Source organism: Schistocerca gregaria, chromosome 2 (genome assembly GCF_023897955.1).
Source record: "Schistocerca gregaria isolate iqSchGreg1 chromosome 2, iqSchGreg1.2, whole genome shotgun sequence".
NCBI lineage: Eukaryota > Metazoa > Arthropoda > Insecta > Orthoptera > Acrididae > Schistocerca > Schistocerca gregaria.
The window spans coordinates 742,196,226-742,209,714 of NC_064921.1; the positions used below are offsets into that span (position 1 = coordinate 742,196,226).

Genomic DNA, 13,489 nt, shown 5'->3' on the forward strand with positions numbered 1-13,489 from the left:
TTGAGCCGCGCTGAGCGCTCAGCTACGGAGGCAGACTAGTACATTAAATCTGAGGCCGGTACAGAAATTTTGAAATTATATCTTATTTCATAGGCGAATTATCTTCCAGAAACAATGTACACCGAGGTGACAAAAGTCATGGGGTACACCCTAACATCGTGAAGAACCTCCTTTTGCCCGGTTTAGTGCAGGAACTGAACGTGGCATGGACTCAGCAAGTCGTTCGAGTCCCCTGGAGAAATACGGAACCGCCGGCCGCTGGTGGCCGAGCGGTTGTAGGCGCTTCAGTCTGGAACCGCGTGATCGCTACGGTCGCAGGTTCGAACCCTGCCTCGGGCATGTATGTGTGTGATGTCCTTAGGTTAGTTAGGTTTAAGTAGTTCTAAGTTCTAGGGAACTGATGACCACAGATGTTAAGTCCCATAGTGATCAGAGCCATTTGAACCAAATACTGAGCCATGCTGCCCCCATAGCCGTCCATAATTGCGAAAGAGGTGGCGGTGCAGGATTTTGTACACGAACTGACCTGTCGATTACGTCTCATAATGGGCGATCTTGGGGGCGAAATCATTCACTCGAATTGTCGAGAATGTTCTTGAAACAATTGTGACCTGGTGACATGGTGCATTGCCATCCATAAAAATTCGATCATTGTTTGGGTATATTAAGTCCATGAATGGCTGCAAATGGTCCACAAGTAGCCAAACATAACCATTTCCATTCACTTTTTGGTTCAGTTGGACCAAAGGAACCAGTCTGTTTCATGTAAACACAGACCTCATCATTTTGGTGCCACTGCCAGCTTGCACAGCGCCTTGTTAACAACTTAGATCCAATGCCTCGTTGGATCTGCGCCACGCTCGAACCCTAACGGCAGTTCTTACTAAGAGAAACTGGGACTCATACGATCAGGCCACGGTTTCCAGCCGTCTAGAGTCCAATACATATGGCCAAGAGCCCAGGAGAGGCCTACAGGCCCTCGTGTCGGTTATCTTCTACCATAGCCCAGTAACGCCAAATTTCGCACTGTCCCAATGGATACACTCTTCGTACGTGTGACATTTTTTCTACCGTTGTTTCTGGCAGGGTCGCTTGTCTGTTAGCAGTGACAACTCTACGCAAACGACGCTGCTCTCGGTCGTGAAGTGAAGGCCGTCAGCCACTGTGTTGTCCGTGGTGAGAGGTAATGCATGAAATTTGGTATTCTCGACACTCTCTTATTACTGTGGATCTCAGATTGTTGAATTTCCTTAACGATTTTCGAAATGGAATATCCCACGCCTCTGTCTCGAGCTACCATTCCGCGTTGAGTGTCTGTGTCAAAATCCTTTTACATGAATCACACCTGAGTACAAATGACAGCCCCGCCAATACGCTGTCGTTTTATACGTTGCGTACGCGATACTAGCGCTATCCTTATGAGTGCATATCGCTATCCCATGCCTTTTGTCAACTCAGTACACAGGGTGTCCCAGCTAACTTGTCCACCCAAAACAGCTCTGGAACAATAACAACTATTGGAAAACGACCTCACCGGTATCAATGTAGGGCTGTAGCCCGTGAATGTACATATTTGGAGACATTCTAAAACGTAAGCATATGTGTTTTTAACACAAACTTGTGTTTTTTTTAAATGGACCTCCTATATTTTTTCTTCAGCAATCCATAGCATGACAAAGCACATATACAATGGCGTTGATTGCATCGCAATATTCCCATTACATCCCGAGATATTGAGACGCGAAGTTGACGCTTGAAACACCCGACATGCGCTGCTAGCGCACGTCCTGAGGCTCAGGCGTGAACCCCATGCTGTGATTGACATGTGTAATCACACCTCCATACTCATCAAGAGGGACACTTACTTGTCAATCACATCGCGATTACGGGCAGCATGGGTTTCACGCCTGTGTTAAAAAAAAAACATATGCTTTCGTTTTAGAATGTTTCATGGGCCCCAGCCCTACATTGATACCGATCAAAGTCGTTTTCCAATAGCTTTTATTGTTCCAGACATATTTTGGGTGGACAAGATAGCTGGGACACCCTGTATATCGTCCCGATAAATAAAAAGGAAATATTTTTGTTGTTGGCCAGTGTTATCTATTTCATGTCCAAACTCATTGTACAATTCATGGCAGTTTGATGTTTGTTACAGCTCTAATGGCCAGTTGTGTATTTTCTTACTTTCTGGCGAACATTTTACGCTGTCGTTTCCTAGCAACGCGCCATCACAAGAAATGAAGTTCAATGGAAAGTTTGATGATGATGAGGAGCCATTGTATTGTATGTTAACCGGGGACCCAGAAACGACGGAGAGGCTCCGTCCCCGCCGCAGCCGCAGTGGTCCACAAGCCCACGACGACTACCGCAGTCCACTTCACCCCTGCGCCCCGCCCCACACCGAACTCAGGTTTATTGTGCGGTTCTGCCCCCGGTGGAACCCCCCCCCCCTCCCCAACCCCGAGGGAAGGTCTCACACAAGACGAGTGAAACCTCTATGTTTGCGTGGTAGAGTAATGGTGTTGTACGCGTACGTGGAGAACTTGTTTGCGCAGCAATCGCCGACATAGTCTAACTGAGGCGGAATAAAGGAAACCAGCCCGCATTCGCTGAGGCAGATGGAAAATCGCCTAAAAACCATCCACAGACTGGTCGGTTCACCGGACCTCGCCACAAATCCGCCGCTTCTTCCCGCCGGGAAAGGCGTGCGTTAGACCGCAAGGCCAACCGGGCGGGCATGAGGACCCATACTCCGGAGAGTGTAGGGGACGACGCGGGAGACCCGCACCGCTGTACTAGGCAAGGTCCTAGTGGAGGTGGCTTGCCATTGCATTCCTCCGACCGTATTGGGGATGAATGATGATGATGATGATGAAGACGACACAACAACACCTCGTCATCCCAGTCATCTCGAGGCAGGAGAAAATCCCTGACCTCGACGGGGATCGAACCCGGGACCCAGTGCGCGGGAAGCGAGAACGCTACTGCAAGACCACTAGCTGCGGACAAAGCTTAGTATTCGACTATGTGAGAAGTGTGAGGAAGAAGGTGGCGGCTACTCACTCCAGTAGACGGTGGCCCACTTGGCGGCGGTGAGCGCCAGGTAGAGGCCGTAGACGGTGGCGGCGTGCAGGTAGATGAACACGACCACGTTGCGCCACACGATCCGCCACTCGTACTCGGGCTGCTTGTCGGCCTCCTCCTTCTGAGGGGGAGGGCTGTGGGGGACGCCGACGTCACATGGCGACCTGTCCGGAGACGTCACGTTGGGCGGCATTCTCGGGACAGCAACGTGCTGCAACAAAACACGTAAGGGTTACTGTCATCATCTGTGCGAGTGCAAGAATATCGGGTAATTTCCAAGAATGATTGCCTATCGAAGTTGGAGGGCTCCAAACGATACATATCGAAGATGCGATAGTAAATCGATTACGGAAGTCTCGTGGCGAGCGTTATGTTAAATTATTTGTGATCGTCATTTTTATCAGCTTTACGTTGTTTCTTCAGTTCGTGTACATTACGTTCCCGCCGCATTTTTTTGTGATTCCTTTGGGAAATCGACACAGTTTCTCCTCATAGGGAGTGTAATGTATGCTGCTTCTCAAAATTTCTTCTGCGGATTGCCTCACATGGACAACTCTAATTCCATGCATATCCAGTACAGACAAATGTTTGACTTTTTGCCGGAAATGTGGACTTCTGAAGGACGACAAAAGGAGAGACTGCGTTGACTGTGGTGTTGCGAAGCCTGTGAAACTGCGTAAGAGAAGTGTGGACACTGAGATTCCGTTGCAATTTCATTGCGGACTTGGCGGAAAGCGAACCAGCATCAGGAAAAATACGTGGTTCGAGTCCTCTAAGTTATCGATTCAGACGAGCGTAATTCTTGTGTCGTGCTGGATTCGAGATTATACATTGCAAGCCACAGCATCAGAAACTGAGTTATCGGCGAATACCGTCTGTGACAACTTCGGGTTTTTCCGAGACGTGTGCTACGTGATATTGACAAATAACAGTGTGCCAATTGGTGGACCGATTAAAATAGTAGAAGTAGACGAGTCTCATATTGCTAGACGAAGGACGACCTTCTAAAACTGAAGTAGATCATATTTGGTTTTTTGGTGGGGTAGAAAGGGAGTCACGCAAGTGTTTCGCTGTGAGGGTATTGTCCCGAGACAAGGTGACTTTAGTGGGTGTCATAAAACATTTCATACTTCCTGAAACAAACGTCATCACAGACGGGTTTCAGTCAAACCAGACTCTCAAAGCTGAAGGGTTCGAGCACGAATCTGTGAACCACTCTGTGGAGTTTGTGTCATCAGGTGACGCCAGTGTCTATACCCAGAATATAGAACGGCTGTGGAAGTCTGTTAAGTCTACCATAAAAAGAGAAGGGCGTCCAGGACAGAGGAACGAACTGTATTTGTTCCAGTGCCTATACTTTCACAACTTGCGTTTGCAGGGGAAAGTCGACGCATGCGACACTCTGTCGATATTCCTGCACGATATTGGCCGAGTTTACCCTGGGTACGAGAGAAAAGGAAAACTTATACATCAAGCGGACTGTCACAAGACAATAACACGGACGACGATTAAGGTCAGTCGTCTCCTTTCAATTTGCAAATGCTTCTCTATCGCTTTTGTTTTCTCCTTCTGTAGTGACACCTTCAAACATACTCGTAACGCGCTCCACGAGACTTCCATAATCTATTTACTATCGCATCTTCGATGTGTATCGTTTGGAGCCCTCCAACTTCGATAGGCAATCATTCTTGGAAATTACCGAATATCGCATCTACCGTAAAAGGCTAAAGGATGTTCCAAGATTGTTATTAGAGACAGCGACTTCATCTCCTATCTTCTATCAATATACTTTCTTCCATACATAAGCTGAAGGAAAAAATGTCGCAACACGAAGAAGGAGTTGTGCGGCATAAATGAAAGTTGGTAGGTGTGTTTATACATCTGAAAGATGATGCCTGTTCAAATTTCGCCCCGGCCGCGTAAGAGAGGCCATAATAGCGCCATTACCAAGATACGAATCAGGTTCGCTTTAAACACACGCCGGAACGGTTACGACCGTTTGTTGCCTTTGGGATTGGACGTGGAGGGTTGATGTTGGTCAAGAATGTCTTTCAGGCGACTAACACGCCATTATCAACTCTGCACGTTTGATCGAGATCCTGTGATAGGGCTATGACAATCTGGATGTTCCTTCTGCGATATTGCAGAAGGACTTGGCAGGAATGTAGCCACTGTACATAATTGCTGACAGCTGTGGTCACGAGAATGTACGGTTGCAAGGAGACTGGTCTCCAGACGGTCACGTGACATTACCGAGAGGGAAGACCATCGTGTTCGGTATACGGCTCTGGTGCATCGTAGTGCATCTGCAGCAGCAATATGACCAGCAATTTACACCACAGTGACACAACGAACTGTTACAAATCACTTACGTCATGGACAGCTCCGAGCCAGAGCCCTGTAGCATGGCTTCCACCGACCCCCAATCCACCTCCATTTTACGACTTCAGTGGTGTGAAGCGAGAGCTCATTGGAGGGTATGATGGAGGTCTGTTGTGTTTGGTGATGAAGGCAGGTTGTGCTCGTTGCTAGTGACGGCCGTGTCTTGGTTAGATGGAGCCCAGCTGAAGGCCTGCAATTAACCTGTCTGCGTGCTGGACACAGCGGACCTTCACCTCCAGCTATGGTCTAGCGTACCATTTCGTTTGACAGAAAGAGCATTCTCGTGGTTATACCACGCACCCTGGCTACAAAACTTACGTCGGTCTGGTGATGCGACTTGGTATTTTGGCATTCATGAACAGCATTCCAGGGGATAGAAAGAGATTTTCACTCTGCAGCGGACTGTGCGCTGATACGAAACTTCCTGGCAGATTAAAACTGTGTGCCTGACCGAGACTGGAACTCGGGACTTTTGCCTTTCGCGGGCAAGTGCTCTACAATATGAGCTACCCAAGCAAGCCTCACGACTCGTCCTCACATCGTCAATTCTGCCAGTACCTCGTCTCCTACCTTCTAAACTTCACAGAAGCTCGTCTGCGAACCTGTGAAGAGCTTCTGTAAAGTTTGAAAGGTAGCAGACGAGGTACTGGCAGAATTGACGATGTGAGGACTAGTCGTGAGGCTTGCTTGGGTAGCTCATATGGTAGAGCAATTGCCCGCGAAAGGCAAAGGTCCCGAGTTCCAGTCTCGGTCCGGCACACAGTTGTAATCTGCCAGGGAGTTTCATTACAGGGGGTGTTTGCCAACAGGATAATGCTCGCCCCCATACCGCTGTTATAATCCAACGTGCTACACATGTGTTCCTGAAACTTCATTACTCTAATTATTTTTTGGTGCTGCGTTTTTTTCTTCCATCACTATATATGAACTGAAGTCGCCTGCCGTAGTTCTGTCTGTATGTTCTGGCTGATCTCAGGAATTAGCGTATGGATTTTGATACAGTTTTATCTAACAGACAGACTGATTTACAAGCAGACTATCTGAACTGTGATTAACTACTCACCAGTCGCTGTGATAACAATGAAATTGCCATCTAGCGGTGGACGGCACAACTACCTGAAGTTCAACTAAACATGGCATGATACACCCATGGCCAAACTGAGTGCGTGAAAACTATGCAATTTGTTTGATGTACCGACAATAAGTGGAACACGCAGTCAGTGCAGAGTAATTTTCCAAAAAAATACTCTAGCTTTGATTCGTTTACATAAATAAGTTTCATCAGCAGCACAGAAAATGAAAATGTTTCAGCTTTCTGCTCACTTTGAATCAAACCTAGATGCATTTTGCACGAAAGGGCAGAAAAGTCTATTACAAAGAGCTTGTGACAAAGGATTGTGACAATGAGTCTGAACAATGAATCAGTGCATACTTAAGTTTGCAAGCGGCTTGGAGTCACAGGTCATACATCTGTGTGAAGTGTTTATTCCCCCTTCAGTAATCAGTCACTTAGATGATATGCTCCTAAACTCATTCTGTCAACACACACACACACACACACTGATAATTTACATAGAATATTTACAAGGGCTGTAACATATCAGTTAAATCATTATTTGTTCCCATTTTGCCACAAGATGGCACTCCACACCCCAATTGAATATGGAATATGTAACATTCATGTCTCCTAAGAAGTTCCCTGGAGTGCACTATTCAGGCCGTTTAAGTTGTAGGAAAGTGATGATATTCAGTTGCCTAACATTGTTTTCTTAATTTTATGCACAACCCTATGCAGTGTCCAACAAATAAATTTCCCACTACTCCAGAAAAGTTTTCAGGCCATAGGTCCTTACAAGGAAACGTAGCCAAGTGTAAATAAATGATATTGAAACTTGGTGGACAACCAAAAGGTAGTTTCGAATATGAGGTTTACAGGAAGTGTCTTTGAAGCAACGAAATGAGAAAAGAATACGGTTGATAGAAAAGTTGCAATGAGATAAATGGTCTTGAAGGCTGTATAATTAACTTTTGTAATAACTAAAACTTTGCAAAGTATCCAACCACCATGAAATAATTTTGCAAAAAAAAAAAAAAAAAAAAAAAAAAAACAAACAAACCTCTGTTCCATCGTTCCCTGAGGAGTAAAACTGGCTTCTGAATTACCATTTTTCGAAAATAAGTTGCACACAATGTACAATCAGAGTATTTTCACACACACCTAATTAAATTATCTAATCGTTGACTGTTATTCTAATTATTTGTTTTACTATTTTTGTTTTATGTTTTAAACTGCTATTTTACATTTTAAATTAATATTTGTTTTTTATTATTACAAATCCTTCTAATTTGTAAACTAAAAGTAATAAATGACTCACTATTATGATACAAAATCATTAAAGTAATGAAATCAGTAAAGAAATGCTTAAAAACACCTTCTTTTACACCATGCGCACAAAATGAACGAAAGTTTTTCACGTAATATACAAGCCGGACAACATAATATAAAATAAAATTCAATAGGACTCTCAATCTGACAAACTAACATCCGTCCTCGTAAGATTTTTAACATAAGTTTTCTTTCCCAGGGCGTTAGCAAAATCTGTACTGTCGTTAGATTCTTGGGATGTCAGTGTGAAAGAACAGTTTTGAGCGTCGTACCTAGGACAAGGAATTGTTCATCTGGTGAACCCAAGAGGCTTGACGGAGCAGGTACAGCCATTGGACATAGCTTTCCATGTCAGATGAACTTCGTGAGAAGATTTTCAGATTTATTTCTGTTGAATAATTGTAAGATCAGCCTCCAGTTGGAAAACAATCGGAGTAAAATTAAGCTGCAGCCACTAGTAAATAATCAGTTCTCCTCGTCGAGGTTTCCCAGTGTACTCCACCGTGGTTGGTACAAATCAATGTATTTAGAATATGGCCCGCCCCAAATTTGAGAATCGTGCTGAATTTTGTTTTATATTGTTTGTACGTTGTGTGAAAAAATATCGTTGATTCTATGTGTATGGCGCAAATAAATGTTATGGTTTAAGCATTTCTTTGTCGGTTACCGATGTAATGATTTTGTATGATAATAATAAGTTACTTATTATTTTTGATTAACAAAATACATGTATGTCAAATGGTAAACTAAAAAATAATTTAAATCGTAAAATAACACTTCAAAAAAATGAAACAAAAATATGTAAAACAAATAATTAGAATAATAAATAACGTTTAGATATCGACACAATCAACATGGGTTTAGAAAACATTGTTTCTGTGAAATACAACTAGCTCTTTATTCACATGAAGTGTTGAATGCTGTTGACAAGGGGTTTCTGATCGATTCCGTATTTCTGGATTTCCGGAAGGCTTTTGACACTGTACCACACAAGCGGCTTGTAGTGAAATTGCGTGCTTATGGAATATCGTCTCAGTTATGTGACTGGATTTGTGACTTCCTGTCAGAGAGGTCACAGTTCGTAGTAATTGACGGAAACTCATCGAGTAAAACAGAAGTGATTTCTGGCGTTCCGGCCGGCCGGAGTGGCCGTGCGGTTCTGGGCGCTACAGTCAGGAGCCGAGCGACCGCTAAGGTCGCAGGTTCGAATCCTGCCTCGGGCATGGATTTTTGTGATGTCCTTAGGTTAGTTAGGTTTAATTAGTTCTAAGTTCTAGGCAACTGATGACCTCAGAAGTTAAATCGCATAGTGCTCACAGCCATTTGAACTATTTTTCTGGCGTTCCCCAAGGTACACGGTAGGCCTAAATCAGTCTAATATAAAGGCCGTAAATTCAATTAAATACCTAGGTATTACAATTACGAACAACTTAAATTGGAAAGAAAACACAGAAAATGTTGTGGTTGGTTGGTTGGGTTGTTTGGGGGACGAGACCAAACAGCAAGGTCATCGGTCTCATCGGATTAGGGAAGGACGGGGAAGGAGGTAGGCCTTGCCCTTTCAAAGGAACCATCTCGGCATTTACCTGGAGCGATTTAGGGAAATCAGGATGGCCGGACGCGGGATTGAACCGTCGTCCTCCCGAATGTTGGGGGGAAGGGTACCCAAAAGACTGTGTTTTACTTAGAAAATGTAACAGACCTACTAAGGACACTGCCTACACTACGCTTGACCATCCTCTTTTAGAATACTGCTGCGCGGTGTGAGATCCTTTCCAGATAGGACTGCCGGAGTACATCGAAAATGTTAAAAGAAAGGTAGCACGTTTTTTATTATCGTGAAATATCTGAGAGAGTATCACAGAAATGATACAGGATTTGGGCTGGACATCATTAAAGAAAGGCGTTTTTAATAGCGAAGGAATCTTCTCACGAAATTCCAATCACAAACTTTCTCCTCCGAATGCGAAAATATTTTGTTAACACCGTCCTACATAGGGAGGACCGATCACCACGATGCAATGAGGGAAATCAGGGCTCGTACGGAAAGATATAAGAGGACGACCCGTGGTGGCCGAGCGGTTCTAGGTGCTTCAGTCTGGAACCGGGCGACCGCTACGGTCGCAAGTTCGAATCCTGCCTCGCGCAAGGATGCGTGTGATGTCCTTACGTTAGTTAGGTTTAAGTAGTGTAAGTTCTAGGGGACTGCTGACCTCAGATGTTAAGTCCCATCGTGCTCATAGCCATTTGAACCACTTTCGCTACATGAGATTGAAATAACAGAGAGTTGTCAAGGTGGTTGATGAACCCTCTGCCAGGCACTTAAATGTGATTTGCAGAGTATCCATGTAGATGTAGACGTAAATATTTTTCGAGTAATTAGGTGTGTTGAAAACTCTAACAGCAAACTGTGTACAACTTACTTCCCAAAAACAGCATTTCAGAAACCAGCTTCATTACACGTATATTGATGTATCATGAAAACTTCTTTAATCTGTGCTGTAACAAAAGTTCACATTTTGCAAAATTAATTAATGGTCGGATGTAAGGGCTGTGCCTACGGGTACATGAACGATCACTTACAGCAACACTCAGCAAGAGCAACCCAACGTCCAAAGTCCACTACGCCCGCTCACGGGAACGAGCTTTTGGAATATCTCAGTTTTCCGAACTTGGGTTGACCATAAAGGACCACCCTCTCCAGACGTCTGAAATACACTACAAAAGCGGCAGAGGGCACAAGATTTCCTACATTTCAGCATGGTTGCCGATCGACGTTCCATTTACTGACCTCCAGGCTGCTCCACGAAATTATTCAACATACAGGTCTTTCAGCAAGTCCGCCTCTGGTACAGGATATAACCCTTTCTGTTAGCTGCGTCCTTTTACCCCTTCCAGCGCTTCTCTAAGCTGCTGTTTCCTGAGAGCTCTTTTAGAACTTTCTCTGTCAGTTATGTTGGAAAATATTGGCCGTTGTGGGTAAAATACTTGCCCTTAGTATCGGTCTAGTCGCCTCCGACCGCCATCCATTTAGGAAGATTAAGAATAGGAATGTCAGCCCATCGTTTTCAGGGCGACCAAAATCCCCCATCCCCCAGAGAACTGCCCGAGACGACTACAACAGCGAAACGGGCTACCGGACACGGTCAAACAGGAAATGATGCGTTACAAATCGTTCACGATGTATTCCATGAGTCTTCTTAAGCGAATTACTACGGATTGAAATTTCCTCTATACATACACATCTAATCACAAAATACGGTATAGTTTACTTGAATAACTCATAGAACGGCGAAAAAACAGGGCACTTTCAGTCAACGAGAAACCACGTCCGTCACTTTACCGGAATATCGAGCAGCACAGAAAAAAGTAAATTCACAACGTGGTGCCTATGGGTTGGGGTCACTTTTATCTTCAGGGTACTGTACAGTACAGACCAGGGTGCATTACGAGGTCTGTAAACAGTAATTTTCTCCTTGCTCCAGACGCTAATGGAGTAGGACGGAAGTTACTAATATTGATGCAAAGTAACCTTCCCCTTTCAATATACGGAGGCTTACTGAGTACATAACTCCTGGAAATTGAAATAAGAACACCGTGAATTCATTGTCCCAGGAAGGGGAAATTTTATTGACACGTTCCTGGGGTCAGACACATCACATGATCACACTGACAGAACCACAGGCACATAGACACAGGCAACAGAGCATGCACAATGTCGGCACTAGTACAGTGTATAGCCACCTTTCGCAGCAATGCTTGCTGCTATTCTCTCATGGAGACGATCGTAGAGATGCTGAATGTAGTCCTGTGGAACGGCTTGCCATGCCATTTCCACCTGGCGCCTCAGTTGGACCAGCGTTCGTGCTGGACGTGCAGACCGCGTGAGACGACGCTTCATCCAGTCCCCAACATGCTCAATGGGGGACAGATCCGTAGATCTTGCTGGCCAGGGTAATTGACTTACACCTTCTAGAGCACGTTGGGTGGCACGGGATACATGCGGACGTGCATTGTCCTGTTGGAACAGCAAGTTCCCTTGCCGGTCTAGGAATGGTAGAACGATGGGTTCGATGACGGTTTGGATGTACCGTGCACTATTCAGTGTCCCCTCGACGATCACCAGAGGTGTACGGCCAGTGTAGGAGATCGCTCCCCACACCATGATGCCGGGTGTTGGCCCTGTGTGCCTCGGTCGTATGCAGTCCAGATTGTGGCGCTCACCTGCACGGCGCCAAACACGCATACGACCATCATTGGCACCAAGGCAGAAGCGACTCTCATCGCTGAAGACGACACGTCTCCATTCGTCCCTCCATTCACGCCTGTCGCGACACCACTGGAGGCGGGCTGCACGATGTTGGGGCGTGAGCGGAAGACGGCCTAACGGTGTGCGGGACCGTAGCCCAGCTTCATGGAGACGGTTGCGAATGGTCCTCGCCGATACCCCAGGAGCAACAGTGTCCCTAATTTGCTGGGAAGTGGAGGTGAGGTCCCCTACGGCACTGCGTAGGATCCTACGGTCTTGGCGTGCATCCGTGCGTCGCTGCGGTCCGGTCCCAGGTCGACGGGCACGTGCACCTTCCGCCGACCACTGGCGACAACATCGATGTGCTGTGGAGACCTCACGCCCCACGTGTTGAGCAATTCGGCGGTACGTCCACCCGGCCTCCCACATGCCCACTATACGCCCTTGCTCAAAGTCCGTCAACTGCACATACGGTTCACGTCCACACTGTCGCGGCATGCTACCAGTGTCAAAGACTGCGATGGAGCTCCGTATGCCCCGGCAAACTGGCTGACACTGACGGCGGCGGTGCACAAATGCTGCGCAGCTAGCGCCATTCGACGGCCAACACCGCGGTTCCTGGTGTGTCCGCTGTGCCGTGCGTGTGATCATTGCTTGTACAGCCCTCTCACAGTGTCCGGAGCAAGTATGGTGGGTCTGACACACCGGTGTCAATGTGTTCTTTTTTCCATTTCCAGGAGTGTATTAGATATCGAGTATGACGATGAAAGATTTTATCCAACAAGAGGATTCGAATCAGCTACCTCTACACTATCACGAGCTATCGACCTCCGTAGACTAACTATCTGTGTACTGTATATCGTTTACTGACTTTCAGCTTCACTCACATTCTTTATAATTAAAGTTATAGCACACAATCAATCTGTCTCTAGCCTTATTGCTAGTTTAACGTAATTACTAGTGTAAACCTATCGTTACCGAGAAACTTTTATTATAATTATGTATGGTTCAAAAGCAAAGAGGATGTCTGATTTTTAAAGGTATATTTTCACTTTCATGAAGCCTCACCCACCGCCCAGTTCTAGAATAATTTTTGTGATGGCTTATGAACTCGAGAATTACTGGGGGATGGAAGAGGAGAGCGGTGTTGCATAAAACTTTAGCCTTGACTGAGTGTGTTCAACGGATAAAGATGTGATCTTAATAGAAATAAACCAATCGTCTAGGGATACCATACATTTATGTTTATTTCCACATAACAAGTGCAAAAATGTGTACGCGATCTCCAGACCAAATGAGCAGCAGCATCAATCAATAGTGAATTTTTTCCACATACGTCATTCTTTGGAACTCGAATGACTGGTAGTTCTGGATATGACTCCCAA

The 13,489-nt window shown here is 45.5% G+C and overlaps 1 protein-coding gene across 2 annotated transcripts in view; it reads right to left on the minus strand.

Moving 5' to 3' along the window:
• LOC126334919 (acyl-CoA Delta-9 desaturase-like) overlaps positions 1–13,489 on the minus strand; it is a 113,298-nt gene that overhangs the window by 54,284 nt on the left and 45,525 nt on the right. For both annotated transcript variants that reach the window (XM_049997639.1, XM_049997640.1), the window contains exon 2: positions 3,067–3,298. In XM_049997639.1, the coding sequence (XP_049853596.1) occupies positions 3,067–3,280 (214 nt within the window). In that variant the 5' untranslated portion in view covers positions 3,281–3,298. The remainder of the gene's footprint in view (positions 1–3,066; positions 3,299–13,489) is intronic.